Source organism: Populus alba, chromosome 16 (assembly GCF_005239225.2).
Source record: "Populus alba chromosome 16, ASM523922v2, whole genome shotgun sequence".
Taxonomy (NCBI): domain Eukaryota; kingdom Viridiplantae; phylum Streptophyta; class Magnoliopsida; order Malpighiales; family Salicaceae; genus Populus; species Populus alba.
The window spans coordinates 12,279,996-12,307,841 of NC_133299.1; the positions used below are offsets into that span (position 1 = coordinate 12,279,996).

The 27,846-nt window shown below is 33.8% G+C and overlaps 2 protein-coding genes, 1 long non-coding RNA gene and 1 pseudogene across 3 annotated transcripts; 2 read left to right on the top strand and 2 right to left on the bottom strand.

The window, feature by feature from the left end:
• Positions 1-775: 775 nt before the first annotated feature.
• On the top strand, positions 776-4,052 carry LOC118037538 (laccase-7). The gene is made up of 5 exons (XM_035043527.2): positions 776-945; positions 1,554-1,705; positions 2,104-2,348; positions 2,464-2,592; positions 2,789-4,052. Exons 1-5 carry the CDS (start codon positions 856-858, stop codon positions 3,880-3,882), a joined length of 1,710 nt encoding a protein of 569 aa, XP_034899418.1. The 5' UTR covers positions 776-855; the 3' UTR covers positions 3,883-4,052.
• Positions 4,053-8,780: 4,728 nt separating this feature from the next.
• Positions 8,781-15,558, bottom strand: LOC140954697 (uncharacterized; annotated as a pseudogene).
• Positions 15,559-18,327: 2,769 nt separating this feature from the next.
• Positions 18,328-27,673, bottom strand: LOC118037539 (F-box/FBD/LRR-repeat protein At5g56420). Its single transcript, XM_035043528.2, has 6 exons — positions 27,404-27,673; positions 27,106-27,213; positions 26,817-27,012; positions 19,136-20,029; positions 18,914-19,057; positions 18,328-18,830 (listed from the first exon to the last, which is right to left on the bottom strand). The coding sequence occupies exons 3-6, from the start codon at positions 26,886-26,888 to the stop codon at positions 18,558-18,560; spliced, it is 1,383 nt and encodes a 460-aa protein (XP_034899419.1). The 5' UTR covers positions 26,889-27,012; positions 27,106-27,213; positions 27,404-27,673; the 3' UTR covers positions 18,328-18,557.
• Positions 20,388-20,964, top strand: LOC118037540 (uncharacterized). Its single transcript, XR_004685626.2, has 3 exons — positions 20,388-20,486; positions 20,588-20,670; positions 20,779-20,964. It is a non-coding gene; the product is annotated as an uncharacterized lncRNA (long non-coding RNA).
• Positions 27,674-27,846: the final 173 nt, after the last annotated feature.

The following is a 27,846-nucleotide window of genomic DNA, read 5'->3' on the forward strand; positions in this document are numbered from 1 at the left end:
ATGAGTCCACGTTGAAGATAAACATTAATTTTTTATTTTATTTCAGCTGTAAATAAAAAGATTAAAGGATTTTCTTAGTCTAGATCAACTATTGATGATGATCAACCTAGAAATCTTCACAAGCCTTAAGAGATCAATTAACTATAAGAATAATAAAAAGCATGTGCTTTGATATCAAAGTTGATATGGAACAATAAATAAAAGAAATAAAAGTAGAGAAAGAAAGAAAGAAAGAAAGAAGCCAAGAATTAAAAGTTAAGAAGAAGAGAGAAAGTAGAGGAGGAATAACATGTGCTTTTTATTTAATTCATCAAAACTATCTCATAAATTAAAAGAGAAATATATAAATAACCTAATCCTAAAATATCAAACTATCAAGCTCAACTTATCAATTAAAATTGTTTAATATAAATAAAACAAATAAATTAAAAATGTTTTATATGAATAAATTAAATAAAGATAATAAAATAAGTCTAGATATATAGACTGAGTTTTCAAACAAAAAAAACAAAATTACAGCCGAAGCCATCCTTCATCATTTTTATCTATACATATACTCTCGTATAATATGCATTATAAATATAGTATATATCCCCACCATTAACTTAAGCCGTAAGCTGTTAGATAACGAAGTTTTTGCTACCGCATTGAATTTTTCCAACTCAAATTTCTTACCAATTCTCCATAAGAATTTAACTACCTAAACACGCAATCATGCGTGTGTGTGTGTGTGTATATATTGAGATATTAAAATTTCAACAACAAACATTTTCTAAAGCTATTTGTTATAAATTAGAGCTTCTCTTCTCTTTCCCTCTTCATTCGCCGTCTCTTCCAACTCTTCTCTCTGGAAACATGCTGCGTCTTCTGTTTTTGTTAACTTGTGCTTTGGCTCTTCTAGCTTCTTCAGTGGCTTCTGCTGCAATTGTGGAACACTCATTCTATGTAATTCTTCTTCTTTCTTGTATTACTACTAAGATTTTTTGTCGACGTTGAGGGAGTCCTTGTATATAGTTTCCCGTTATGTTTTGTCGACGTTGAGGGAGTCCTTGTATATAGTTTCCGGTTGCATTAGGATTGTTGTCGTTAATTAAACGATATATATGAGTGGCCAGGATATATAGGATGGTAGCCCTGTTATACCTTATACCTTGAAGTTTCTTACATAGGAAAAACATTCATCAAATTAGCCATACCCTTTTGTTTTATCTTGAGCTCCTAATTAAGATCAAAATCATGTTCACGCTTAAATGGAACAGATCGAGGGAAAAGATACTGCAACGTCCCAAGATTCAATATCCACTTCTTTTGGTCACAAAAGAGGCTCAAACCCTACTAGAAAAGAAGCGTGGGTGTCAAATTCAATACACTTCTTCCCACGATCATCTAAGTTATGGAATGTTTCCTTCCACTTTGGACCGACCTAGATTGCATATCCTAGCAATATTAATCTGACGTCGGAGTGTGTATATATATAGGCATGCAAAGATATTTTCTACTAATTGCCTAAACCTTTGCAGATTGATGGGTTTAATTTATTGTGAATGTTTTAGGTGCAAAACCTTACAGTTCGTCGGCTGTGCTCGGAGCAAGTGGTAACTGCGGTGAATGGAAGCATGCCAGGCCCAACGCTTCGCGTTCGAGAGGGAGACACCCTCATAGTCCATGTTTTTAACAAGTCACCCTACAACCTGAGTATTCACTGGTAAATTAATTCTTGGTCATTTACTTAAGAAGCTAGACAATTGTAAGAATTCTAATTAGTGTATTAGAAAATAAACACGTATATTTGTAAACTCTGATGAAAATTAAGACTATTCGTTTCGAGTTTGCCATGTTTTTAACTATATTCTTGCACATCTTTTTCTGGTATGTAAAATAATGTTGTCTCAACCAAGATACCACTTGCTTAGTCAACCATGAAATTAGAACATAATATCAAATTTGTCTTCAAGTTATCCAATAAAAAAACTATAATTGAATACATGAGAAAGTTATTCTTCAACTGCTGGAGGCTAATATAATTATGATTAAGAAATTTACTTTTAAATCTATCATTATTCAATTAATTACTGATTTTTTTTTTATTTTTTTTTTATGAAGGCATGGAGTGTTTCAATTACTTAGTGCGTGGGCCGATGGACCCAGTATGGTAACTCAATGTCCAATACCCCCTGGAGGTAAATACACCTACAAATTTGAACTCCTCCAGCAGGAGGGCACGCTATGGTGGCATGCTCATGTCAGTTTTCTCCGAGCAACAGTTTATGGGGCACTCATTATCCGTCCAAGATCTGGTCATCCTTACCCTTTCCCTAAACCCCACAGAGAAGTTCCAATTCTATTAGGTAGGTAGCTAGGTAGCCGTTGATTTTTAATCTAAAGCCAGTTCATTAACGCTGAAACTGTTATTAATCTGTTGAGATCATGCATGGTGATGCATATATGTTTATATTATTGCAGGAGAGTGGTGGAATGCTAATGTTGTTGATGTCGAAAACCAGGCAGAAGCCATTGGTGCACCACCTAACATTTCGGATGCCTACACCATAAATGGACTCCCTGGAGATCTCTACAAGTGCTCTCAAAACAGTAAGTAATAATATATATGCCATCATCATCAATGATATTCATGATAGAGATTTACTGGTCTATCAGAGATGGAACTACAGGTTGAATTTGTCCACAAGAATATTAATTAATGCTGACACATTTTTTTATTTTTATTTTTTCATTTGAAACTGTCTTGACTCATTATTTATGGTTTATTTTGCTCCTGAAATTCCAGGAATGTACAAGCTTAAGGTGCAGAAAGGGAAGACTTATCTCCTCCGAATAATCAACGCTGCACTCAATAACCAGCTCTTTTTCAAGATAGCCAATCATAATATGACTGTCGTTGCTGTCGATGCAGGGTACACGGTACCCTATGTCACGGATGTTGTTGTCACCGGCCCCGGCCAGACCGTGGACGTTCTTCTCGCGGCCGATCAGGAAGTGGGGTCTTATTTCATGGCTGCAAACGCATATGCTAGTGCTGGTCCTGCTCCTCCTGCTTTTCCTACACCTCCACCCTTTGATAATACAACTACAAGAGGAATTGTTGTCTACGAAGGTGCACCCACATCAGCAACTCCGATAATGCCACTATTGCCTGCGTTCACTGACAACCCCACTGCCCACAAGTTCTTCACCAGCATTACTGGCCTTGCTGGTGGGCCTCATTGGGTCCCAGTCCCACGTCAAATTGATGAGCACATGTTTGTGACAGTAGGCTTGGGGATCTCAATTTGTCCAACATGTTTAAATGGGACGCGACCCTCTGCTAGCATGAACAATTTCTCTTTTGAGCGCCCTTCAAGTTTGTCAATGTTGCAAGCCTTCTTTTTCAACGTGAGTGGAATCTACACTCCTGACTTCCCTGATACTCCTCCTGTCAAATTTGACTACACTAATGTCATCAACGCCGTAAATCCATCCCTGTTAATCACACCAAAATCAACAAGTGTGAAGGTGTTGAAGTATAACGCTACGGTGGAGATGGTGTTACAGAACACAGCCTTACTTGGAGTGGAGAATCATCCCATACATCTTCACGGTTTCAATTTCCATGTGTTGGCTCAAGGGTTTGGAAATTATGATCCTGTCAACGACCCTAAGAAGTTTAACCTTATCAATCCACTATCACGGAACACTATTAATGTGCCGGTGGGAGGATGGGGAGTCATAAGATTTACAGCCAATAATCCTGGTGTATGGTTCTTTCACTGTCATCTGGATGCGCACTTGCCCTTTGGATTAGCCACCGCTTTCGTGGTTGAGAATGGACCGACCCCGGAATCTACTTTGCCACCACCTCCAGTTGATCTGCCTCAGTGTTAGTAATTGTTCAGAATCCCGACGACTCGGTCTTCATTGTTGTCTCCATATAATACGAGTCTCTCCCTTTTATTTCTTTCCCTGCGCAACGATGAAAGTTGGGGATCAATTATCACTGTAGCTGTTTAGAAATCCGTTCAAATAATGTTTAATGAAAATTTAATTTCTTTTAATTTTTGTTGATGTAAGAAATAATTTTTAAAAAAAAATACTATTTTGATATATTTTTAAATAAAATACTTTAAAGAACAATGATTAATATACTTTTAATCATACCCTCCATACGAGATCAAATTCTTTGATTGGATGTAATAGTTATAATTTTATTTTTCAAACACTACCACAATCTTTATATTTATCAATGGATTTTTTTTGTCGGTATTTACACTATCATTCTGTTGGTAATTAATTTACTTAACGAAATCAATGGCAGAGATGTTCTGTTAATGAATTTTCGTCATGGTAATTTTTTATATGTCGGTAAGTTTGTTGGTAATAAAAACATATTATTACTGATGGATTTACTGACAAAAAAAACACGTAAAAAAAAATTATCCGCTTTCATTCTGTCTGTATTTCCCTCAGCAAAATACTGTATGTAATTTTATCCGTAATTATTTAAAAATATTTTTAAAAAATCTATTTTACAAAAATATAAAATAATTAAATTAATATATATCAACACTCTATAATACTCAAAATTCTTGGAAAAAGGAAAGAATAAAATCAACTCAAACAAATTTACAACAAATAAATAAATCAACTAAAAATTGATCTCATATGAAAAAAATCTTACAACAACATTCATACAATTATTAAGAACAAAAACAATTAAAAATAAAATAAAATAAAATAAAAATATAGTAAAAAAAACATGAAAAAAAAGAAAAAAAATCTTACCTTAATGTAGTTGCAAGTGAAGCTAAAAAGAGGGAAAAAAAAACAAATTCATAAAGTATACTAATTAGAAAAAAATAACTGGAAGAAAAAAAAAAAGGAGAAGATAAGACATACTTGAGCATGAAGGTGAAGAGAAGGAGTTGAGGAGTAAAGATAAGAAAAAAAAAATGGATATTGATGTTTTTTACATATGGGGAGGAAGAAGAAAGGAGACGGGTCTGTTGTGAAATTAGGGATTTTAGGCTTTTTATTGTTGTGTTTTACCGACGGTTTTATAGATGGATAATTAAATATTAATATTTTTAATTATTCTGTCAGTGATTCCGTTTATAATATTTAATTAAAATTTTTAATTTAATCAAAAATTTCAGAAACCACCAAATATCACCGATGACTTTTCAATCCGTCAATGATTCATTCTATAATATTTAATTTTAAAATTTTAATTTAATCTAAATTTTTCAGAAAACCGTCAAAAAACACCGACGACTTTTCAATTTGTCGGTGATTTTGTCTATAAAAAACAATAATTAACAGTGTAATTGTGATGTGAATAGTTCCAGAGCTCTCAAGAAAATACCAACGGAATTTTCTGTCGGTGACTCCCTTTGTAATTAACATAATGAACAATGTTCATAGTTTACCAACGCTTTTATCGACGGATTTTACCATTGGTAAAAATAACATGTCATCATTTTTTTTTTTGCCTTATTTTAATTATTTTCTTTCCCACTATAATTCTTTATCTTTCCCACTAGGTATATACCGAGGGAATATATCCGTCGGTAAAATCTGTTGGTAAATTTTCAATGTGAATATTTTCTTGGTATTTCCGCTTGTATTTATCAATTTTATAATAGTGAAACATATGTGATATTTGTGCATTATATTTACAAGGAATAAATATTATTTTTAGTGTTTTATACCTTGAAAAGTGTATTTTTGTTATCTCTATTGTTGGTTAAAGGGTTAATCTATCATCATTTAGCATTTACTACGTTCATTTGAGAATTTTCAGGTAATAGGATTCCGAGTTCAAGTAAAAGAACACATTTAACTGTAATTAAAAATTTGTACAATGACCTAATAAGAATGATGAATAATGCTTCACTGGTGGTGATGGAAATTAGTCCCCAATAATCACTAGTGTCACTGTAAAAGTGATATGGACATATCTTCTGATTTTCCCATGAACGAGTTTTAAGATAAAAATTATAAGAATGCAGCCATACATGCAGGATTCTCCTGTGAATGATAGTTATGGTTTTTAATGGAAGATATCGAAGTTGAAGAGGCAATATCAATATTATTGTAAAGGAGAAAGTCGGAGAGGTCCTGCTATTGTGAAGGTTCAATGAAACCATTTTGCCTTAAATCATATAATCTTAAAGCAACTGCAAGAAATTCCCCCTTGATTAGTAAATTATTCTGGATTACGTGCAAAAAATGGTCAAGAGACTAATTAACTCCCAGTTTTTATGGTTTAAGTGACATGCAGGAGAAAACGTGAGTGTGTCTACACTGAAGCCCCTACTTGTAAATCATCCTAGAGAAACATTAGACTTGCAATGGATCTTGTCTTCAGCAGGAGCATTTGGATGAAAGACACCCAAAGATCGAGCAAATTGTCCAACGAAGGAGATCATGCAACTTAGAAAGAAGGAAAGATGTCATGGCGTCAGGTAACTATTGCTATATTATAGGAAAAATACATACGTTGTCTGCAAAAAGGCTCCTTCTATGTTCCTGAAGAGTGCAAGCTAAAGTTTATCACTGACTATCATTTATTTGTGTTTGTGTTGCAGGAGATATTGTAGGCACAAACCAACAATTCATCTGAATGCTACTATAATTCCACTAAAGCCCATGACGTTAACTGTTTAGTCTTTCAAACTTTGAAGACACCTGCAAATCCAACATAAAAAAGGTTACTTTCAATGCTATCTCTGTTTCTCCGAAAACAGAACTAACTCTATTGAAACAAAGAGGTGATTATACAGGGAAGCATACGTTGGTGTTTATTCCCAAGGACATACAAACTAACTTGTTGCTCAGAATGACAAGGCGATGGGCTCTTATAAGAAGACAGAGGAGATGATGCCTAGAGTGGAAGAGCCAAAACCACCGAATATAACACATGATATTCTCTTGTTTTCAACGAGGGGTGTTCTCTTAAACCTCCTCATGTGACAAGGATAACTGTCAAAAGGATCATCTGTGAGGTGGTGAATTCAAGGTCAGGGCCTCAGTTATTTAGCATGCCCTACTTGAGTTTCTCTTTGAATGCTGAGGGTGAGTCTGTTCATAACCCCTCAGAAGTTGATAATTAATACTGTTCATAATGATAAATGATCTAGCAAGGTTACATTCGGATTTTAGCGTAAACTTTCCTACCATCTAGTTTTATACTATTGCTCATAACTCCAAATAAAACCTTTGGATCGAGTTGAAACTTTACCAAAAGAATTCAGAGGTATTTGTCTATGTTGAGGTAAACTTTTAGTTGAATCGGAATTCGAGAAGGACTTGCAATATAGGTTAGAACAGATTGTACGAATTTTGTTATTTATTTTCATTTGACTTGTGGACTTTTTATTTGGCAAAAATCATTTTCCTATAAGGACATGGTAGCTTGTTATGAGAATCTCCTAGTTCTAAAAGGATATTTAATAGGCTGCAATATAGTTTTTAAGTATGGTAAGGATTCATTAATATTTCAGAAACCTTTTCTTACAAGAACTCCTTATTAATCCTACCTCCACAAGAAAAGAAGAGCTGATTGTATTTAATAACATATTGGTTTCTAGGATCATTGGACAAATGGGCTTTATCTTTATTTTTGTTGGCTATAACTGAATGCTTATTTGAGCTTAATTCAGAATTTGTTTTCAGCTAAGATCCAAGGCTTGTTTTGATCAAATTATAGGCTTTTTCTGTTTAGAGCTTTTGGATCAATTTTGTAATGGGCCAAATTAGTCTACTGGATAGATCTATTAGGGTTAATTTTTCAAGAACTATTTGAACTCATGGAACCTAAATTTTGGTAGCCATTGATGAATATTAGTTTTGAATTTTTTAGTTTTAACGTGTGAGAGTGATTATTGTATTCCTCCTTAAATGAAATGAATCTGACTTATCGAAGATTAAATAGCTTTGTGGCATCATTATACTTCATTCCAATAGTGTTGGTGCCTTAGGGCAGATTTTTTTTGTGTCACACACCTATTTCAGCTTTCCAGGATCATATCTCAATCTTAATTGTAGGTTGCGTGACCACGTAATCATGAGGTTCACTGCACCATTAAACAATTTTACCGACAGACTCATTCCATCTATGTAAGGCACATAATTCGTTGGTAAAAATTTTACCGACGGCCTCAGTGACGAAATCCGTCCGTTGGAATATTGATCATCGGTAATTCCTTATTCCGTTGCTAATTCTGTCAAAAATTAAAAAAACCAAACAATTACGACGGTGAAGTGCGCCAAAAAAAAATTTCCCACAAGAACTTTACCGACATAATCATTCCGTCTGTATTTTCAATGGTAATCACCGACAGAATGGTCGTCAATGATTATGGCATGGGCGGTAAATATTTTAGAACTCTCTGTCAAGTACTGACGGATATATTCTGTCAGTGATTGTGGCATGGGTGATAATTTTTTTGCAATTTTCGGTAAAATACCAACGGTCTAGTTTTGTCTGTAAGGTTGTCGGTATTTATTTAAAATATTTTAAGAAAAATTATTTATTAATAGTAAAAAAAAATTAATTAACCAAATAAAATTGTATTAAACATTAAAAAATATAAAAATAATGTTAAATAATATTCATCCAAATATTCATTACAAATTTAATGTGTTTCAAAAACAAAATTAAACAAGAATAACGGCGGAGCTGAAGGAGGAGGCTGGTTGTTCCCAGGACCATACGGCCAAAAAGGGGCTGCATATGTATCATCACCCATCCTTGACCTAATCTCCATGACCATTTGACGGAGCTAATTATAATCCATCGAGAGTCGTTCATATTGTTGTTTCAAGGCCATGAACTCCTCAGATTAGGTGCTCGTTATTGATGAAAAGCTCCTAATGGTTGAGACGCTACAAGCTGACTGCAAGTTTTCGGGCGTAGTGTTGGAGAGCCTGTAGACCTGATTTTTATTAGGTCCACCCGACAATACTACCTTCATCCATAAATCTGGATCAAAATCTGGATGGGTCGAAGGATCATCCTCATATCTCTCCCTCAACCGGCTATTATAGGTCTCCTGAATTTTTTTTTTTAAATCATCATATTCAATTCTAGAAAATAATAACTTACGAAACAAAATTATTGAAAGAACATACCATGAAGTGTTGAGCACGGTTGTCCACGAACTGTTGCACCCTCTTGTGGCGGTCTTGACTCTGCACGTGAGTCTCTATAAACAGCTCCATTGGGCTCGGCTCATGTCCAAGAGACGTAGCTTGTAAGGAAAAAAAAGTTTGCAAGTTAAATATATTTATAAGCAACAACAAATTAATTAACGATATATTTCATTTAAATTAATCTTACCATCTGCTTCGCAAGTGCATTGAACGGGATGAAGTCGCTGGTGTGCGTGGTCACCGAACCATGAATTTGCTAGTTTTGGTTGTCGGCATTGAACTGTGAGCGTCGTGTGAACCACTTAGATGTCACGTGCTCAATATATGGCGTCCATATATCCCCCGAGATGAATGTCGGTTTGAATTCCCGTCAAACCGCCACCTCATTCCATCCTTCAAGACCGTTATCTCTCGCATATCTTTTTTTCTTTTTTATGTGTATCATACCAAAAATCATGCAACCTACTTCCATAGTAACAAATTAGAATTTAGAACATAAAATTATAAAACAAAAAAAATATATTATTTTCCATGTTACCTAGTTGCCGTGTGATTCTCTCATACCCTCCTCACAACATTGTTGTTCGCGCTATCCCACTCAAATTTATGTTGTGTATATAAATAATCTATTTAAAATAAAAATAGTACAAGATATAAAATTATAAAAAATAATTTATTAAAAATCATCAAAACTGTGCATCGCTATTAGGTCTCCACTCAGGATGTATGGAAACCTGATTCCATTGAAACAATGGAATCTTCATCGATGATTTAAACGTCGATGTTATTGTCCAGACAGCCTCAATATTTGTGAACATGAAATTAAATAAAATTAATAAAATATTAATTAGTTGTTCATAAATTATGTTATAAGTATAAAAAAAACTTAAACCTAAACAAACTAACATTGAAAGGTCATCCTTCCATTGTTTTTTATACTTCCAGGTGAATTGACCCCGCTGTGAAGGCACACCGCCTCTGCGCTGTGAAACCGCACTAAAAGAGGCAACATCACAATTTCACGCAGATGCCTTATAAGTCCTCCTCGCTGCTAGAAGAACTAGCTACAACCGTCTACGGACGACATGCTGTAGATTTCATTCTACGCATCTATACCAATTTATACGAATAATTACATAATTAACTTTGATTATTTAATAAAAATTCGGCAGCACCTCCCCTATACTAGAGACTACCCATAATTTTCAAACCTGCAAATCTTTACAATAACCACAAACCAATTAACTCCATTGGAAAATTTATATACAACCTAACATCTATAAAAATTCAAAATCTATATATTTTCAACTAACATTTGTAGAAATGCATAAATGACAATTAAAATTAATGGAAGTAATAAAAAACATAACAATCAATAATAGAATAAAATTAAGATAAAACAATGAAATTTAATTCTTCATTTCCAATTACCATTTCTGTGGAAAATTCAACAATAACAATTAAAAGAGACTAAATTATCAAATAATTATTACAATACAAACAATAAAATAATTAAGTTTTCAATTAACACATCTACACAAATTTATACGAATAATTAAATAATTAAATTCAATTATTTAAAAAACTTCACCAGCACTTTTCCTATATTACAGACTACCCACAGTTTTCATACCTACAAATATTGATAATTACACAAATATTGCAAAATCAACTATATACAACCTAACATCTATGGAAATTCAATACCTATATATTTTCAACTAACATCTATACAAATTCATAAATAACAATTAAAATTAATCGAAATAATAAAAAAAAAACATAACAAACAATAATATAATAAAATTAAGATAAACTAATTAAATTTAATTCTATATCTCAATTAACATTTTAAAGGTAAATTCAACAATAACAATTCAAATTTAACAAAATTTTCAAGGTATTATGGCAATACAAACAATAAAATAAATTTAACAAATAAAAAGAAAAAACTAAAGACTTTAGGAATGAAAAATGTTTATCTTAATAGTGTGTTGATTTCAAGATTTTATCTACAAACAATACACAAAACAAAGAATACCACAAAAATAATAATAATTAAAAAAAAGTAAAAAAATGCAAAGATAAAGAAAGGAGAATACATACCGTTTAATATGTTGAAAACTACAATCAAAACAATAAAAACTAGCAGCAATTTTTTCAAAAACAAAACACAAACGGAGAGGAGAAGAGAAGATGAAATGAGGAATGGAGAAAAAATGAACCACAGAGGTGGGGAAAGGGTTTTATACTACAATTTTTCCGATGGAAATACCGACAGAAAATAAAAAATATTTTTTTTGGGTGTTGGCATTAAATTCCATCAGTAATGTCCGTCAGTATGTAATTGATTTTCGCACCAAAATTTTGAAATTCCCTCCAGATTTTTCGACATCCGTCGACAAATCTGTCGATAACTGTGTGTTAGAGCACATGCACATTGGATTTGCCGCGTCCTTCGGTAACTGTGCCGAACGACCAGGCAGTCTGATAGTCATACGCATTGGAATGTGCACCATCTGTCAGTAAATGCATTGGGATATTCGTCGATGATTATGGCAGGGGCTGTAAGTTTTTTGCAACCCTCGGTAAAATACCGACGGGTCACAGTCTGTCAGTATAGACATTGGTGATTGTGGAAAAATGCTATAATTTTTTTGCAACTCTCAGTAAAATACCGACAGGTCACAAGCCGTCGGTCTATCCGTTCGTGTTGTGTCAAGCTTTTGCATGTTTTGTTTATATTGCCTGTCTATCCTCTGCACAAAAGCTTGAATTGCAAACTTACAACATGTAGAACACAATAACAAGAGCAAACAATTATAAAAGAAATATTTCATGTTCCAAAATATCATCCATAATATTACATTATAAAAAAAAGGCTTTACAGCATATTTAGTCAGAACTTTTGTCTTCGTCCTCAATTGAATTGTTATCAACTTCATTACACTCTTTAATGTAGTTATCATCTTCTTCATCAACATTCTCTAGTCCACTAGAGCTCAAAACAACATTCAACTCCTCTACGTCAATCGAAAAGACTATCATCGAAAACATAAAAATTCATATTTTCTTCTAAGTCAATCGAAGGAGCAACTCGGTATGGTTCAACCAACTCACTAGCTTGAAAGACTTCATCTATCACACTTGTGTCTTCGTTCTCATCCTGGACAACCTCAACACAACCCCTGGGTTTGGTTTTTAAAACGGATAACCAATCAACTCTTGATCGGTCTTTTCTAAGGAAAGGGGTGTATGTGTAATAAACTTGTTGGCATTACTTTGCATAAACAAAGACATCATTTACATTGTGGTGTCTAGCTTTTGAGTTGATTTCAACGAGACCATAGTGAGGATCTACTCTGATTACTCTATCAATTGTGTCATACCAATAGCATTTGAATAAAAACACTCTATTTTCCTCGCTATGATATTTTAGTTCGATGACCTCTTCCAATCTACTATAGTAGTCAACTTCAAACTCATTAGAAGTCGATCCCTTAATACAGACATTGTTGTTGTATGTCTTTCTTCCACGCCCATAGTCTTCAATATGAAAGACATATTCATTGATAAAATACCCGTTATAGTACTTAACTTTTCTTTTAGGGCCCAGACTTAGCAAAGACAGTGAAATAGCAACATTACCTCCCATTTGATAAACCTTGTATATCAAATACAACAATAATCAATAAACAGATATTCTGTAATGTTAATGTATAGTTAATTACCTACAAGAGATAATGAGTTTGTGATAAGACTTGTATGTGTTCTAAACCACGTGGCAAATTGTTCATCTTGTAATTGAAAGATCTGGGATTCGGGTCAACTATGAGTTATTGGACAATAAGTATCATCGATGTTGCCTGCAAGGTTGTTCCAAATTATATGAGTTTATGATATCACAACATATAAATAGTACACTATTGACAAAGTTTAAGTTGAACATCTACTTACTTAATAAAAGATCTCAGCTCATCATAGTTAAATAGGACATAATTATGTGCTTATCTGAACTCTATTTCAAACAAATATCTTCCTCTTACGGCATTTTTAGGTATGGGTCGTCCAGGATTGGAGAATATTGGCAAGCTTCCACTTGAAGGCACTTCACCACCATCATCATGCCATGGAACACGATTGATCCTCATTCTCAAATAAGGTTCGAAATAGGTTGAGATAAATGTTGAGACCTCCTCAACAATATAGGCCTCACATATTGACGCCACAACATGCACCTTGTTCTTAACTTTTTTTTTAAGATTGAATAAGTACCTGCATATATAAAATTAATAAAAAATTATCAATAAAAAAAAATTTAATTATGAATTACATAGCAATTGTAATATCTAACCTCTCGAATTGGTACATCCATCTATACTGGACCAATCCTCCAACTTTTACCTCAAACGGTAAATGTATGGGTAGATGCTTCATTGAGTCAAAAAATGATGGAAGGAATATCATTCAAGTTTGCATATTGTCTCGATAATATTCGTTTGAAGCCTTTCAATGTGATCAACATTCAACTTGCTATAACATATATCTCTGAAGAAATGACTGATCTCCGTGAGTGCATCTCATATCCCTTTTAGCAACAAATCATAAAAAGCTAATGGGATGAGTGTTTGCATAAACCCATGGCAGTCATGACACTTCATTCCATATAATCTGCATTCCTCTGTATTAACCAGCTTTGATATGTTTGAGGCATGTTCATCAGGAAAACACAGACTCTTAAGCCATTTGTAGACTAGTAGTTGTGCATTTTTTCTCTAATAGGAAGCTTGCTCTTGGTTTTACAACCCGTGACCCATCACAAACCAACTCCATACTTTTACAGTTACAAAACAACGTTAAATCTAATCTAGCCTTGATGTTGTCCTTTGTCTTCCCCTTCACATCCATGATAGTGTTGAAAATATTCTCAAACACGTTCTTTTCAATGTGCATGACGTCAAGGTTATAGCAAAGAAGATTGGTCTTTCAATAAGGAAGCTCCCAAAAGATACTTTGTTTTACCCAATTATGGGTCAAACCAAAACTAGAAATTTTCTGCTTACCTGATTGGAGACCAAACACAATGTCATTGTACTCTGACACAACATCATGCAATTCTTCACCAGAAAAACATGAGGGTGCAACATCCTTTTCAACTCTGCCAATAAAAAAATCCTTTTTGTTCTTTCTGTACCTATGATTCAATGGCAAGAAATGACGGTGAGAATAAAAAAAAAAGAGATTGTACACCCGTTTGTTAACGTGAATGCCTTGTTGTTGTCCATACAATATAGAAATGCTAGTTTTCCATGCATGATCCAACCAGAAACCATTCCATAAGCTGGGAAATCATTGATTGTCCACATCAAAGTCGCTCTCATAACAAAATCTTGTTTCTTCAAGATATCATAAGTCAAAGCTCCAGAGGACCACAACTACATCAACTCAGCAATCAATGGTCGAAGATAAACATCTATATTCCATGCTGGACTTCTCTAACCTGGTATGACCATAGATAAAAACATGAACTCCGGCCTCATACAAATACCTGGTGGTAAGTTACAAACTTCAGTACAACCAGCCAACAAGAATAAAGAGCAGCAAATGACCCGAATAGGTTGAATTCGTCTATACACAACACAAGACGCACGTTCCTTAATTCAGCTGAAAAGTGAAAAGGATGCACCATCACTCCATCAACCGCATGATGTGATTGAGCCATGTCATGTGCTCACCAGTCCTTGGTGACAAGAATAACGTCTGCAGTCTATGTGTGATTTGGAAGTATCTAAGTTTTTTATATGCCACGAGAGTCTTTCCCCTGCCAGTTCTAGGTTTGTAACGGGAATGCCTACATGTCATGCACTCAATCAGCTCAGCATTTTCAAGGTAGTATAACATGCAGAAGTTAGGGCACATGTCAATTTTCTAGTATCCTAAACCGAGTTTCATCATGGACTTTGCAACATAGAAGTTCTCTTTCAGCCTGTTCCCTTAAGGTAAAATGCTTCTCGCCCATTCGATAATCTTGTCATAACCGGCCTCACTCAACCCATGATCTGACCTAATGGTGAACACCTGTGCTACAACTAATAATTTATTATGGTTCGTGCAGTCATCCCATAATGGTTCATCAAAATCTTTCATCAGATCAAAAAACTTTGTTGCATCTACATAAAGTTCTTCTATGATTGGACATTCACTGACATTACCTTCACTCATTCTCATTGCATCCATAATCATATTCCTGTAAGGATTACTATTGTCATTTCCAACTTCATACACATTGCTAGCACTAGAAGTTGACCCAACCATCCTTTCTACCATGCTCTTATTAGGAACAAATAGTTCTCTACATGCATACCAACACATGTAACCCTCCATGAACCCTTTGATTAGAAGATGCATCGTTACATCATCTTGATGCAAAAACTTTTTATTTTTACACTTCCTGCATGGACACCTAATACCGCCATCAGCAAAATTCCTTGGAATAGATGTTGTGAAATTAATAAAACCCTGAACCCTATTACAATAATCCATCCTCCGCAATCCTTGGGGTGAGTCCCGATACATCCATGAACAATCCTCCATGACTTCTATCAAACCTCTATAAAATTATGACGACAACATGTATTAATTAACTATGTTACGTAAATAAATTTACAAAAATATTGGTTAGCCCTTACATTATCCAACAAACTAAAAAAACACTTATGTTAAATATTCACTAACAATTATCAATTATCAACGTCCATACAAATTTATATATATACAAATTTACAAAATAATAACTTTGCAAGAGAACTAATAAAAATTAAAACAGACTCGTTAAACAAGCTATTATTTATTTCATCACAACACATCTAATTCGGTGTAATTCAAACAAAGTTTCAATAATTTACAAATAAATACAATTTAGGATGGGGAAGAAGAAGGGGAAGAAGAAGGAGAAATAGAGGAAAAGAGTGTCGGCAAAGTGGGTATTTATTGGCTTTTACCAATGGAATCACCGACGGACACGTTCTGTCAGTATACCCGTCGGTGAGTCCACCGGTGACTGTGCCACATCATTGTACGGAGATCCTGATTTGAATCCCTCAGTCATTTCATCGGTAAAATCATCCGAAAAAAATCATGTCATCACATCGTTGCAACTTTTCAAAAAAACTATTAATCCATCGGTGATATGGTCAGTATATATTGACGGATGTATTTCGTCGATATATACAGATCGTATCACTAACATAAATTGTCTGTCAGTATATACCAACAAAAGTAGAGACAAAATTATTTATGTCGATAAAAATTACCAATGAAAAAATTCTGTCGGTAATTTCGTTGGTTTTCGCCAATTTTCTGGTTGGGGTTTGCATTAAATAGTATCAGATATAGGCTCCGGAAAAAGATCATACCCTTTTGTTGTTTTTGTTTTTTTTTTTAGTGTTCCTTTAAGTTTTTTAGTGTTTGCATCATTCATTTTCTTATTCTTTGCGTCTTCGACATCTAACCAAAAAAAAAATGGTTTATATTTCATCTTGTTACTATCTCTAATCATATCAGTAGCATATATCTATAGAGAGAGAGAGAGAGATTAGATGAAATTTGAAGGATGATTCAATTCTGTTACAGAAACACAACTCTTAATGAACCATATATGCAAACCAACTCCATATTCTGTCTAATGGGTGTGAGATCGCACCACATATTAAATTTGGGCTTATTTTGATATCATTTGCTTAAGGTTTTAATTCGAGGTTCAAGTTTGCCGCAAATTGATCATACAAGGGATTTGGATACCTAGACATAAGAGATTTGTTATTTGTTTGGTATCAGAATACTAAATATTGGAATTTAGGTCATTTCAAGATCATTTGGTCTGGGTTTTAATTCTATTACGTCAAAACTACAAAACAGGTCAAATTTGTGTTAAGTTCCAAAACGTGATCCTTAATGTTTATTTTTTACCAAATCTTTTTGTTTCTATTATAATTGGGTTATTTAGGAGTCAAGTAATTGTTTTCGCTAATATTCACTTTTGGTTTATTTCGTTTCTTCATTTCGTCCATAATTTATACGAATTTGCATTGTTATTCACGAAATCATAATTATAGTTTTGTTATAATTTATTTTCAATATATTTATTGATTCTTGAGTTTGAAAATTATAATTGGATTGTATTGTGAAGGCTATTGACTTTGATTTGTTGACTTCAGTTACTAAGGAACCAAAAGAAAACAAGTTGTGAGGTAAAAGGTATAATGAGCATATTAGAGTGAAAAACCTTGATTTTTGTGTGAAACATGAGAGGTGCGAGGATATATTTTGTGCCACTAACCAAACTTTACAGGTTCAAAGAACGTCTAAAAACAACGAATTAATGACACAAAATGCTGATGTCACTTTTCAATTGCAAGTCATAGGTTAACAACTCAAGTTCTTGTTTAGGACATATAAGAATATAAAAAATGAGGTAAATTTGATAAAGCAATAAAATAGTAGGGCTAATCATCAAGGAAATACAATTCATAGGGTCGTACAGAATGTCAAATCTAATTTTAATGAGTTTCTTGATGAAAACACGGATGCGGGTGAAGATAACTATGATTTTGCATCTACTAGCCATGGAATCAAATCTAGACCGGATAAGGCAAGGAGGAATGTGAATTTTCATGGCATGGGGAATAATGAAAATGTAGATAGAGACTTGGACTCCATTAAACTTAAAATTCTTAACTTTTAAGGTAAAAGTGATCTCGAGGCTTATTTGGAATGGAAAAAAAAGATAGATTGGATTTTTTTTTTATTGTTGTAGCTATTTGGATGCGAGAAAGGTGCAATTGGCAGTCATTGAATTTATAGATTATGCATTGATTTGATGGGATCAATATATGATTGTTAGGAGCAAGAATAGAAAAAGGCTAATAGCATCGTGGGTAGAGATGAAAGTGTTGATGATCAAGTGATTTATGCCTAATTATTATTATAAAGATTTGTATTTGAAATAACAAAGTTTGAATCACGGTTCTAAGTCAATAGATGAGTATTATAAGGAAATGTAGATCGATGATTTGAGGCAACGTAAATAAGGATAGTGAGGCCATGATGGCTAGATTTTTTAATGGGCTAGAATCATAGCTAGAATCCCTATTTCACAAAGCAACACGAAGAGGGAAATTTAAATGAAACTGCTTTTGCAAAAAATGCTGGTTCTCGATCTTCTGTTTTTTCATCCGGCATTGGCAAATTAATAGCCAAGTTGAAACTATTACAATAAGAAAACTTCATACAAAATTAATAAAATGAAAAGCATCTTAAAAAATTTCTTCTTGTCCACATCAGTACAATAATTAAGAACACAATATAAATTATCAAAGAGAAAACTCTCTTCAAATAGAGTATGGCAATCAAAGGATGATCAGTTCCGCCGTTGAATTACCTTTCTCCTTTTGCAATAAACTGTTGACCCTCTGTCGTAGGTCCATCTGCAAGGTGGAATCTGAGACTACAACCACCATTCGCTCATGTGCAATGGTGTTTTTTAGCAAATATATTGCGAGCTCCATGGCATTCCATTTGTCACGAAATCCTTCCATTTTAACTTGTTTCAAATGTGAATGGGTATGCCTTGAGTATTCTCTTCTTTCTCCGTTACTTCTTCCCTCACCTTCATGACCGATCTGCCACAAAGTTAAGACATCCAATATTGTTCCTAACAGCATCACATAAGCATTTAGCCTGAGCATAAAACGTAAAGACTAACCTTCAGTTGTAGGATTTCCAGAAAAGGAGAGGCATTCAACAGGTAGATAACTGTGAGGAGGTCAGAACATATAAACGGCCATATCAACAGATCCAGTTGTTTAAGAGAGATGAATTTAGGACTGGTTGCAGGAAGGGGCAGCACCTATAGATAAAAGAATACAGGTTACACAAAAGTTGCAGGAATTAAAACTTGCGATGGTGTAATCGTTCCTTGATGCACCTCATCCTGTACTATCAGAGACAAAAACTGAAGCTGAGGAAGATCCTTCGCAAGCGCGTTGCATATTGGCGATGTCCTCCGATAAATAAAAAGCGACCGTACTAGTGCTTTTTTCAGATGCGGAACGTCAACAAAAGTGAGTTTTCGTGGCAGACCAAAAAACTCGAAGATTTCAAGATTAATAGACTTAAGCTCAACACTGATCAAAGAATCGTGAATGATCAATGTCTTCAGACATAGGAGTTGGCCGTGTATGCACACAATCTTAGGCAGTCCACATTCAATCATTCTCAGCAGCGTAAGTTTCGGACAAGCAGAGGTAATGATATCGAGGCTACTTTGATCCAAGGGTACACAATCCAAATCCAGGGTTCTTAAAGGATTGAGTTGGCTTGTGAATTCAGGAGAAAGCCTCAGCGTGCAGGAAACAAGGCACAGATGCTTCAAATGAGATGCTTTATCAGTGGGAAGAATATGACATGGAAAATTATAACTTCCACAACTTTGAGGAGAGCATGAGAAGTTCAAAGCTATTTTCTCAACCCGCATTGCAGAGGAAAATGAAACCCACCTATCAACATGGAAAGCATAGTCATCGCCTAGGCCAAAGCGGACCTTGAGAGTGCCTATTTTTGGACCTCTGCAAGCTAGCAAAACTTGATCGACAGCTGCAATAAACTTAGAACTACTTTCCCCGTGGGTTCCAAACAGAGTAAAAACATCAAACTGAAGATGGGAGTGCGGTGGAGAGAGATATCTCCATCTATGTGAAAGTAACCTTGTTTTAACAGCATCCCGCATTGTCAAAAAGGAGAGAATGAAAGACAGAATGTCATCAGACAATTCGCTGATACGATCTTCCATCAAAACAAAACAAAATCTTTTCTCTGTTACCTGAATAATTATGACATAAAATCAGTCCATGATAACGAAAACAGAAAGCGCAATAATGGGTACAAAGCAGAAACACTCTGCATTGATATTTAACCATGAAAAATCGTTTCTTTCGATGGATATATTGAGATTTACTCGAAAAAACTTAAGCTTCAAAGCTGTACAAGTTCTCATGGCCAAACAAAATAAACCCAAAAAAAAAAATGCGAGCACGTTTCCTTCCACCTGTTTCCTTTTTCTTTTTTATTATTAAAATAAAATAAATAAAGGTGTGCGCATTTTTGTTACCGCCTTGTAATATCACGTGATATCATATATATTTTCATTTCAGGATATCTTTCTTCGTTTCCCTGAAGCGCATACATGTGAATACAAAAATATCACTGCGCATTCCTCGATCTTAATCCTTGATATCTTCGATCGGTATGGTGGTTTCTTTCTACCTGAACCTGTCGAGGTTTGTGTCTCAGGTAGATGAATCAATATCTCTTTTTTCATCTTTGTAATTTGCAGTCTGGGTTGGTGATGAATCCTTGATTGTTTTCATTCTTTTGGCAGCTGTTTATTATCTATAATCAACAGGAGCAGAGGCTGTAGAAGATTGGATTTTCATCGAAACTAATAGTAATAACAAAGTCATGGTATTTTCACTATAGCACCTCTCTGTTTTCACTGCTCTGTTTCATCTTTTTATTCTTTTATTTTGTGTCTGGGGTTTACTCATTTGAGCCAGTGATAATTGATTGCAGGTGAGTTCATTTGGGCAAATGGGGAACCACGACGTGGGTCCAACATGGTTGGTACCCATCCTTAGAGCAAGCTATTTCATTCCCTGTGGAATTCTAGGTGTCATTTTTGCTCCTAAATTAAATCATTCAATACTTTTTATTCTTATTTTTATTCAGTACAGATTCCTTAAGCTTCAAAGTTGGCGAAACAAAATAAACCTAAACAAAAAAGAGAGAGCCATACAAACGGCCCTAAAGACATTGAAAAACAAATAACAATAACAGTGGAGGAGCAAGCAAGTATTCATTCATACCTTAGAATAACAGCGTTGCCTTGAAAGATGTATGTATCTGTGTATGCTTTTGGAGAGAAGGCTTCTTGATCTTGAATGATCACACACACACACACACACACAAAAAAGGCCTCCCTTTAGGTTTGGTGGGAATTAGATTAAATTAACCGGGTCATCCTTGTATTTATATTTACCTGTAAAGAAGAAACTAGGGTTTCTATATGGGCTTATAAAGGACAGGGGAATTTACATATATGCCCAGCAATTATTATTGGATGCTAAACGATCCCTCCATTGGGAATTAGATTAAAGTAACTAGAAGGTTCCGCACAAGGTTGTCAAAATCGCGTTTTGACTCGTAAAATCGTACGATTTTACGAGTTAAAACATGCATTACGAGTTGAATCGGTTGAAAAAATCGAAAATGAGTAAAATCGGGTTGAAATCGGGTAAAATCGCAAAAATCAGATGATATCGCGCAAAATCACGATATCAGGACCGATTTTACGATTTCAATTTAAAAGCCCCCAATATAATTGTCGTCCCCCAATATAATTCCTCCCCCAATATTATAATTGCTCCCCCCAATATAATTGCTCCCCCCGGACCCCCCCCTCCAATATTATATTGCTCATTTGCTCCCTAATCGTTCCTCCCAATATAATTGCTGCACAGCCCCCCCCCTTTTTAGGTTTTCAGTAGGTGGGATTCATTTTTCGTGGATCTCACTAAAATTATGGCAAACATTTTGTCCAAGTAAAGTATTTTCTTCAAGAGGTTTTTTTTCTTGGTTAGAAAATGTTTTTATAAAAAAATATTATTTTTGTTTTAAATTATTTTTTAATGTTTTTTTATTTTCATATAATAATATCAAATTACTTTTTTTAACATGTAACTAACTGTTTTGCGGACTTATAAATGAAGTACCATGTAATGTATATATATTATTGTGGTGTATGTTGCTTTTAAAAATTAATATTTATTTAAAAATATATACTATAATAATGCTGAATTTATATTTTTTTTATTTTTTATATCAATATATATGTTTTTATTGTGATGAATGCTTAAGGAATGATGAGGAAACACACCAGCAGATTGTTTGTTTTAAGTTTGTTGATTATTAGTTAATGAAAAGTTATTTTATATTATATATGACTTTTATTTGAATTCTGTATTTTAAGATGCTTGAATTATATATGAATTTTTATTTGAAGGCTTGAAATATGTATGAAGTTTTATTTGAAACATGTTTTTTAATGTCCTTGAAATATGTATGAATTTTTATTTGAAACATGAATTTTTTTAATGTATTTCAAAATTCCTTACGATTTTACGATTTTACGATCCGTTTTTACGATCCGATTTTGTGAAGGGCTTTCCGTTTCGTTCTAAAATCTCGATTTTAACAACCTTGGTTCCGCACTTAAAAGACAAGAAGGTCATAGTAGTTTATATTTATTTTTATTTAAAATTAGAACCTTTTATTAAGTTTTCGTCCATATTTAGTAATGCAAATGGGTGTGATCTGTATGTGTTTGATTGTTCAACTGACCTAGCACTGGAATTAATCCAAAGGAAAGATCCATCTGAAAAAAATTAATTAGAAGATGATGATTATTAAACGAAATATCATGGTTGGTATTTAAATAAATATATTTAAATTTGAAATCAATCCCAATGCAAAGGACCAAATACTTCTCCTTTTAATTAGCTTAGATCGTGGAACACGCAAAATATATATATATATATATATATATATATATATATATATATATATATATATATATATATATATATATATATATATTATATATATATATATATATATATATAACTCACTTCCTGAAGAAAGAGAGAACAAATCCGCCAGAGTTTGCTGTGCGAGAAAATGAACACCAACAAACATATATATATGTTTTCTAGCCTCTGCTTGGTTGCCAGGAAATTTGCGTTGGCACATCACATTTGAAATGGAGTATTACAAAATTGAAATGGATAGTTATTAGAAGGAGCCTATGGAATTGTTTATTCAGCTACTGACAAAGCTATTAATAAAGAGGTAGTTGGAGGTAGTTGTGAAAATAATTCCTCTATTGTAGGCTGAAATTACCAAGAGATTGGCTGGGTAGATCTATCTGCTGTATGAAATAGAACATCCCAACCAAGGTTGTTAAAATCGAGATTTTAGAACGAAACGGAAAGCCCTTCACAAAATCGGATCGTAAAAACGGATCGTAAAATCGTAAAATCGTAAGGAATTTTGAAATACATTAAAAAAATTCATGTTTCAAATAAAAATTCATACATATTTCAAGGACATTAAAAAACATGTTTCAAATAAAACTTCATACATATTTCAAGCCTTCAAATAAAAATTCATATATAATTCAAGCATCTTAAAATACAGAATTCAAATAAAAGTCATATATAATATAAAATAACTTTTCATTAACTAATAATCAACAAACTTAAAACAAACAATCTGCTGGTGTGTTTCCTCATCATTCCTTAAGCATTCATCACAATAAAAACATATATATTGATATAAAAAATAAAAAAAATATAAATTCAGCATTATTATAGTATATATTTTTAAATAAATATTAATTTTTAAAAGCAACATACACCACAATAATATATATACATTACATGGTACTTCATTTATAAGTCCGCAAAACAGTTAGTTACATGTTAAAAAAAGTAATTTGATATTATTATATGAAAATAAAAAAACATTAAAAATAATTTAAAACAAAAATAATATTTTTTTATAAAAACATTTTCTAACCAAGAAAAAAAACCTCTTGAAGAAAATACTTTACTTGGACAAAAATGTTTGCCATAATTTTAGTGAGATCCACGAAAATGAATCCCACCTACTGAAAACCTAAAAAAAGGGGGGGGGCTGTGCAGCAATTATATTGGGAGGAACGATTAGGGAGCAAATGAGCAATATAATATTGGAGGGGGGGGTCCGGGGGGAGCAATTATATTGGGGGGAGCAATTATAATATTGGGGGAGGAATTATATTGGGGGACGGCAATTATATTGGGGGCTTTTAAATTGAAATCGTAAAATCGGTCCTGATATCGTGATTTTGCGCGATATCATCTGATTTTTGCGATTTTACCCGATTTCAACCCGATTTTACTCATTTTCGATTTTTTCAACCGATTCAACTCGTAATGCATGTTTTGACTCGTAAAATCGTACGATTTTACGAGTCAAAACGCGATTTTGACAACCTTGATCCCAACATTGTCGGGTGTGTTGTTTCCTCTAATAAAAAAAGAGGTCTATATATATAAAAAAAACCTTGTAAGTATTAATTTGTACCGCAATAGCGGAATTGCTATGCAAGAGTTATTATCAATTGCATTGATAGGGTTTGATGTATGATATGTTATTGATTGAAACAATAGAAATCATGTGTAATTCGTATTAGACCACCATTAAAAAATTTAATACCGAAAAAAAATATATGACAAACACTCTCAAAATAACACACGTGTGAGATAACTAGAAGGTTAATAGACATTGTTGTGAAAAAAGTGCTTGACACCTTGATATCTTATTCAAAAAATTCATTATGTCAAGTAATGGAAAAACAAGTTGATTGTTGTATGTTCTTATTTTCATATTATTATGTGTGGAACTAGTTACCCGATAATAAAGCTGGTGTCCAGTAATGAGTGGTTGAACTAGATACCTTGGTTAATGAAAAATCAGAAAAACTAGTTACCCTGGTCTTGTCCTCCGATGACCCTTAATATATATACAAAGTTGATTCACAGGTTACAACGCACCTTCTTTCATGATGGCAAGTTGTGCTTGGTGTTTGAGCTCTTCAATTTCAATATGAGAGAGCTTTTAAAGGCAAGATCACAGAGATTCAAAGATCCAGACATAGTAAAGGTAAACGGATTATTTAACTTGCGTCTTGTTCTTAATTGAGAAAAGTTTTGGGTGTTGCAGGAGCTTATGCAACAGATTCTCAGTAGTACCTCGTACTGCCACAGCCTTGGAATTTTACATCGTGACTTGAAACCATAAAATGTGTTCATCTCTAGAAAAAAGTTGGTGCTCATTGACTTTGGATCAGATCGGGGTTTCATTCACTCTAACATCACACTTAGCCCCCAGGTGTGAAAAAATAATGTTTTTACTTACTGATCTAAACGTATCCGTGTTTTTCCGCTAGAATTCTTCCTGCTGTAAGAGCAAGACCTTTGAAAGATTGGGTATATTTTTATTGAACTAAGATTGAATGCTCTGGCAAAAGATTGGATCTTATAACCAACAAGCAACTGCCTCAAATCAAAAACAAAACATTACCATCATAAATTTTGTGAAGATTTAACTTTCTTGCTCATTTTATTGTCTATATCCTATTCAAACCTGCTCATTTGGTCGAGATTTCTTATGAAGCATAATTGGAACTCTCAATGAGAACGAGTCATGTTCATTACCATCATTCCCTATCGCCATTCCCAATAATGAACCTAAGGTAAAGTGGCAAATAGACTCCATAGCTGTTAAGTGCTTTAAATGCATGTTATTGAAACGCAATACTCTGTAGTGTCATTAGTGTATAGGTTGGTTCTGTCATCCTGGAGTGCAAAACCAACAGCTACAGTCACTAACTAGTTATGCTGCCTAGAAAATGAGTGTTGCACCATTTCCTCTTAGTCTTTATTTTTTTTGTTATTTCGGTTATAGACTTTTCTTTATACCTTGGCTGATATTGAGAGCATTTATTATAGCTGCCAAGTGTAATGTTTTATTTTTGACCTAAAACAGTTGTTTGTTGGTTACAAGATCCAATCTCTTGTAAGAGCATTCAATCTTTAGTTCAATCAAAATATACTCAATCTTTCAAAGGTATTACTCTTATAGCATGAAGAATTTTAGTAAAAAACACATACATTTAGATAAGTAAAAGCATTATTTTCTCACACCTGGGAGCTAAGTGTGGTGTTAGAGTGAATGAAACCCTAAGTTGATCCAAAGTCACTAAGCATAAGCTTTTCTCTAGAGATGAGCATATTTTCTGGTTTCAAATCACGATGTAAAATTTCAAGGTTGTGGCAGTACGATGTACCACTGAGAATCTATCGCATAAGCTCTTGCAGCAACCAAAATTTTTCTCAATTAAGAACACGATGCAAGTTAAATAATCTTTTTACCCTTACTTTGTCTAGATCTTTGAATTGCAATGATCCTACCCCCAAAAGCTCTCCCATATTGAAACTGAAGAGCTCAAACACCAAGAGCAGCTTGCCATCATGAAAGAAGGCACATTGTAACCTGTGAATCAACTTCGTATATATATTAAGGGTCATCGGAGGACAAGATCTCTTTTCTTATTAGAGGAAACAGCACACCTGACAATGTTGGGATGTTCTATTTCATACAGCAGATAGATCTCCCTAGACAACCTCTTGGTAATTTCAGCCTGCAAAAAAAAAATCATTTTCATAGCTACCCCTTGATTAGTACCTCTGTCAGTAGCTAAATAAACAATTCCATAGGATCCTCCTAATGAACAATTGTCCATTTCAATTTTGCAATTCTTCATTTCAAATGTCATGCGCCAACAAAAATTTCGGTATCATTTTCAATGTGGGCTATAACTAGAACAAAATTTCCACCATGAGATAACTTGTAAGAAAATAATGCGAGGAATAAATGGTATCAAGTTTTTGGGAAAAAAATTCTCAGAAACTAAAACGAAGACTGTTTAGGTTGTCATGCAAACTGACCTGCACTAGATATTCACTTTCAGCATCCAAAGCACTAGTCACTTTATCATGGAGGAGGATCCTTGGGTTCATCAGTACGGCTCTAGTAATTGCTACTCTGTTTCTGACCACCTGAAAGTCTTAGCCCACGTTCTCCTATGAAAGTTTGATATTTATCTAGGAATTATGATATGAAATCATGTGCATTGGTCATTTTCTGCAATATCGACGATGTTACATTAGCTAATTAAAGCTGAAGGTTAAAAGTTAGAGGAATTGTATGGCAAGTTAGAAGAGGTAGAAAACTTACCGCTGCATTTTCTATATCCATGCTACTGACTTTACCCTCACACCAATAGGCTATATTCTAATCTATAGAGTAGTTGAAAAGAACAGGCTCCTGGCTCACTATACTGATCTGTACAAATACAATAAAGGGTTGTGTCTATTATGGATAGAAAATCTCTAGACCATAAAAGAACCAAGTTATGAAACAAAAATCTAATCAAGCATATCTAAAATTGATACGAGCATCTCATGTCAGGGAGAAACAAAGTATATCACCTTTTGTTTTCCAATCTGACATGAAAAGGGAAAATGAAAATTACCTTCCTATGTAGATGTTCATGTGATATTTCTACTAGTGGAACTCCATTTAAGAGAACCTTTCCCTTGATTGGGTCATAAAACCTTTCAATCAAGTTTGTTATTGTGGTCTGCAACAAGCAAAATAATATAAGCATATGAGGCATGTGACATTCAACTTTATGTTTCAAACCTCAAACTTCGTCTTTAAGCACTCCAATTGGAATTTTCTGTATAAATACTGAAGCAGCATAAGAACTCAGTATATTTCTTAAAAGAATAGAAAAAAGGAAAGAAATGGTACTTTTCCCCCACTGCTCGGGCCAACAAGAGCAACTTTTGAGCCAGGCTGCAGTTTTAATGTTATTCCCTGTAATTGAAAGAATGTATCCAATTTTATCATCAGGATATGGCATGAACACATAGTAACATCTGAGAAGTAGTTAAGGGAAGCTAATTTACCTAG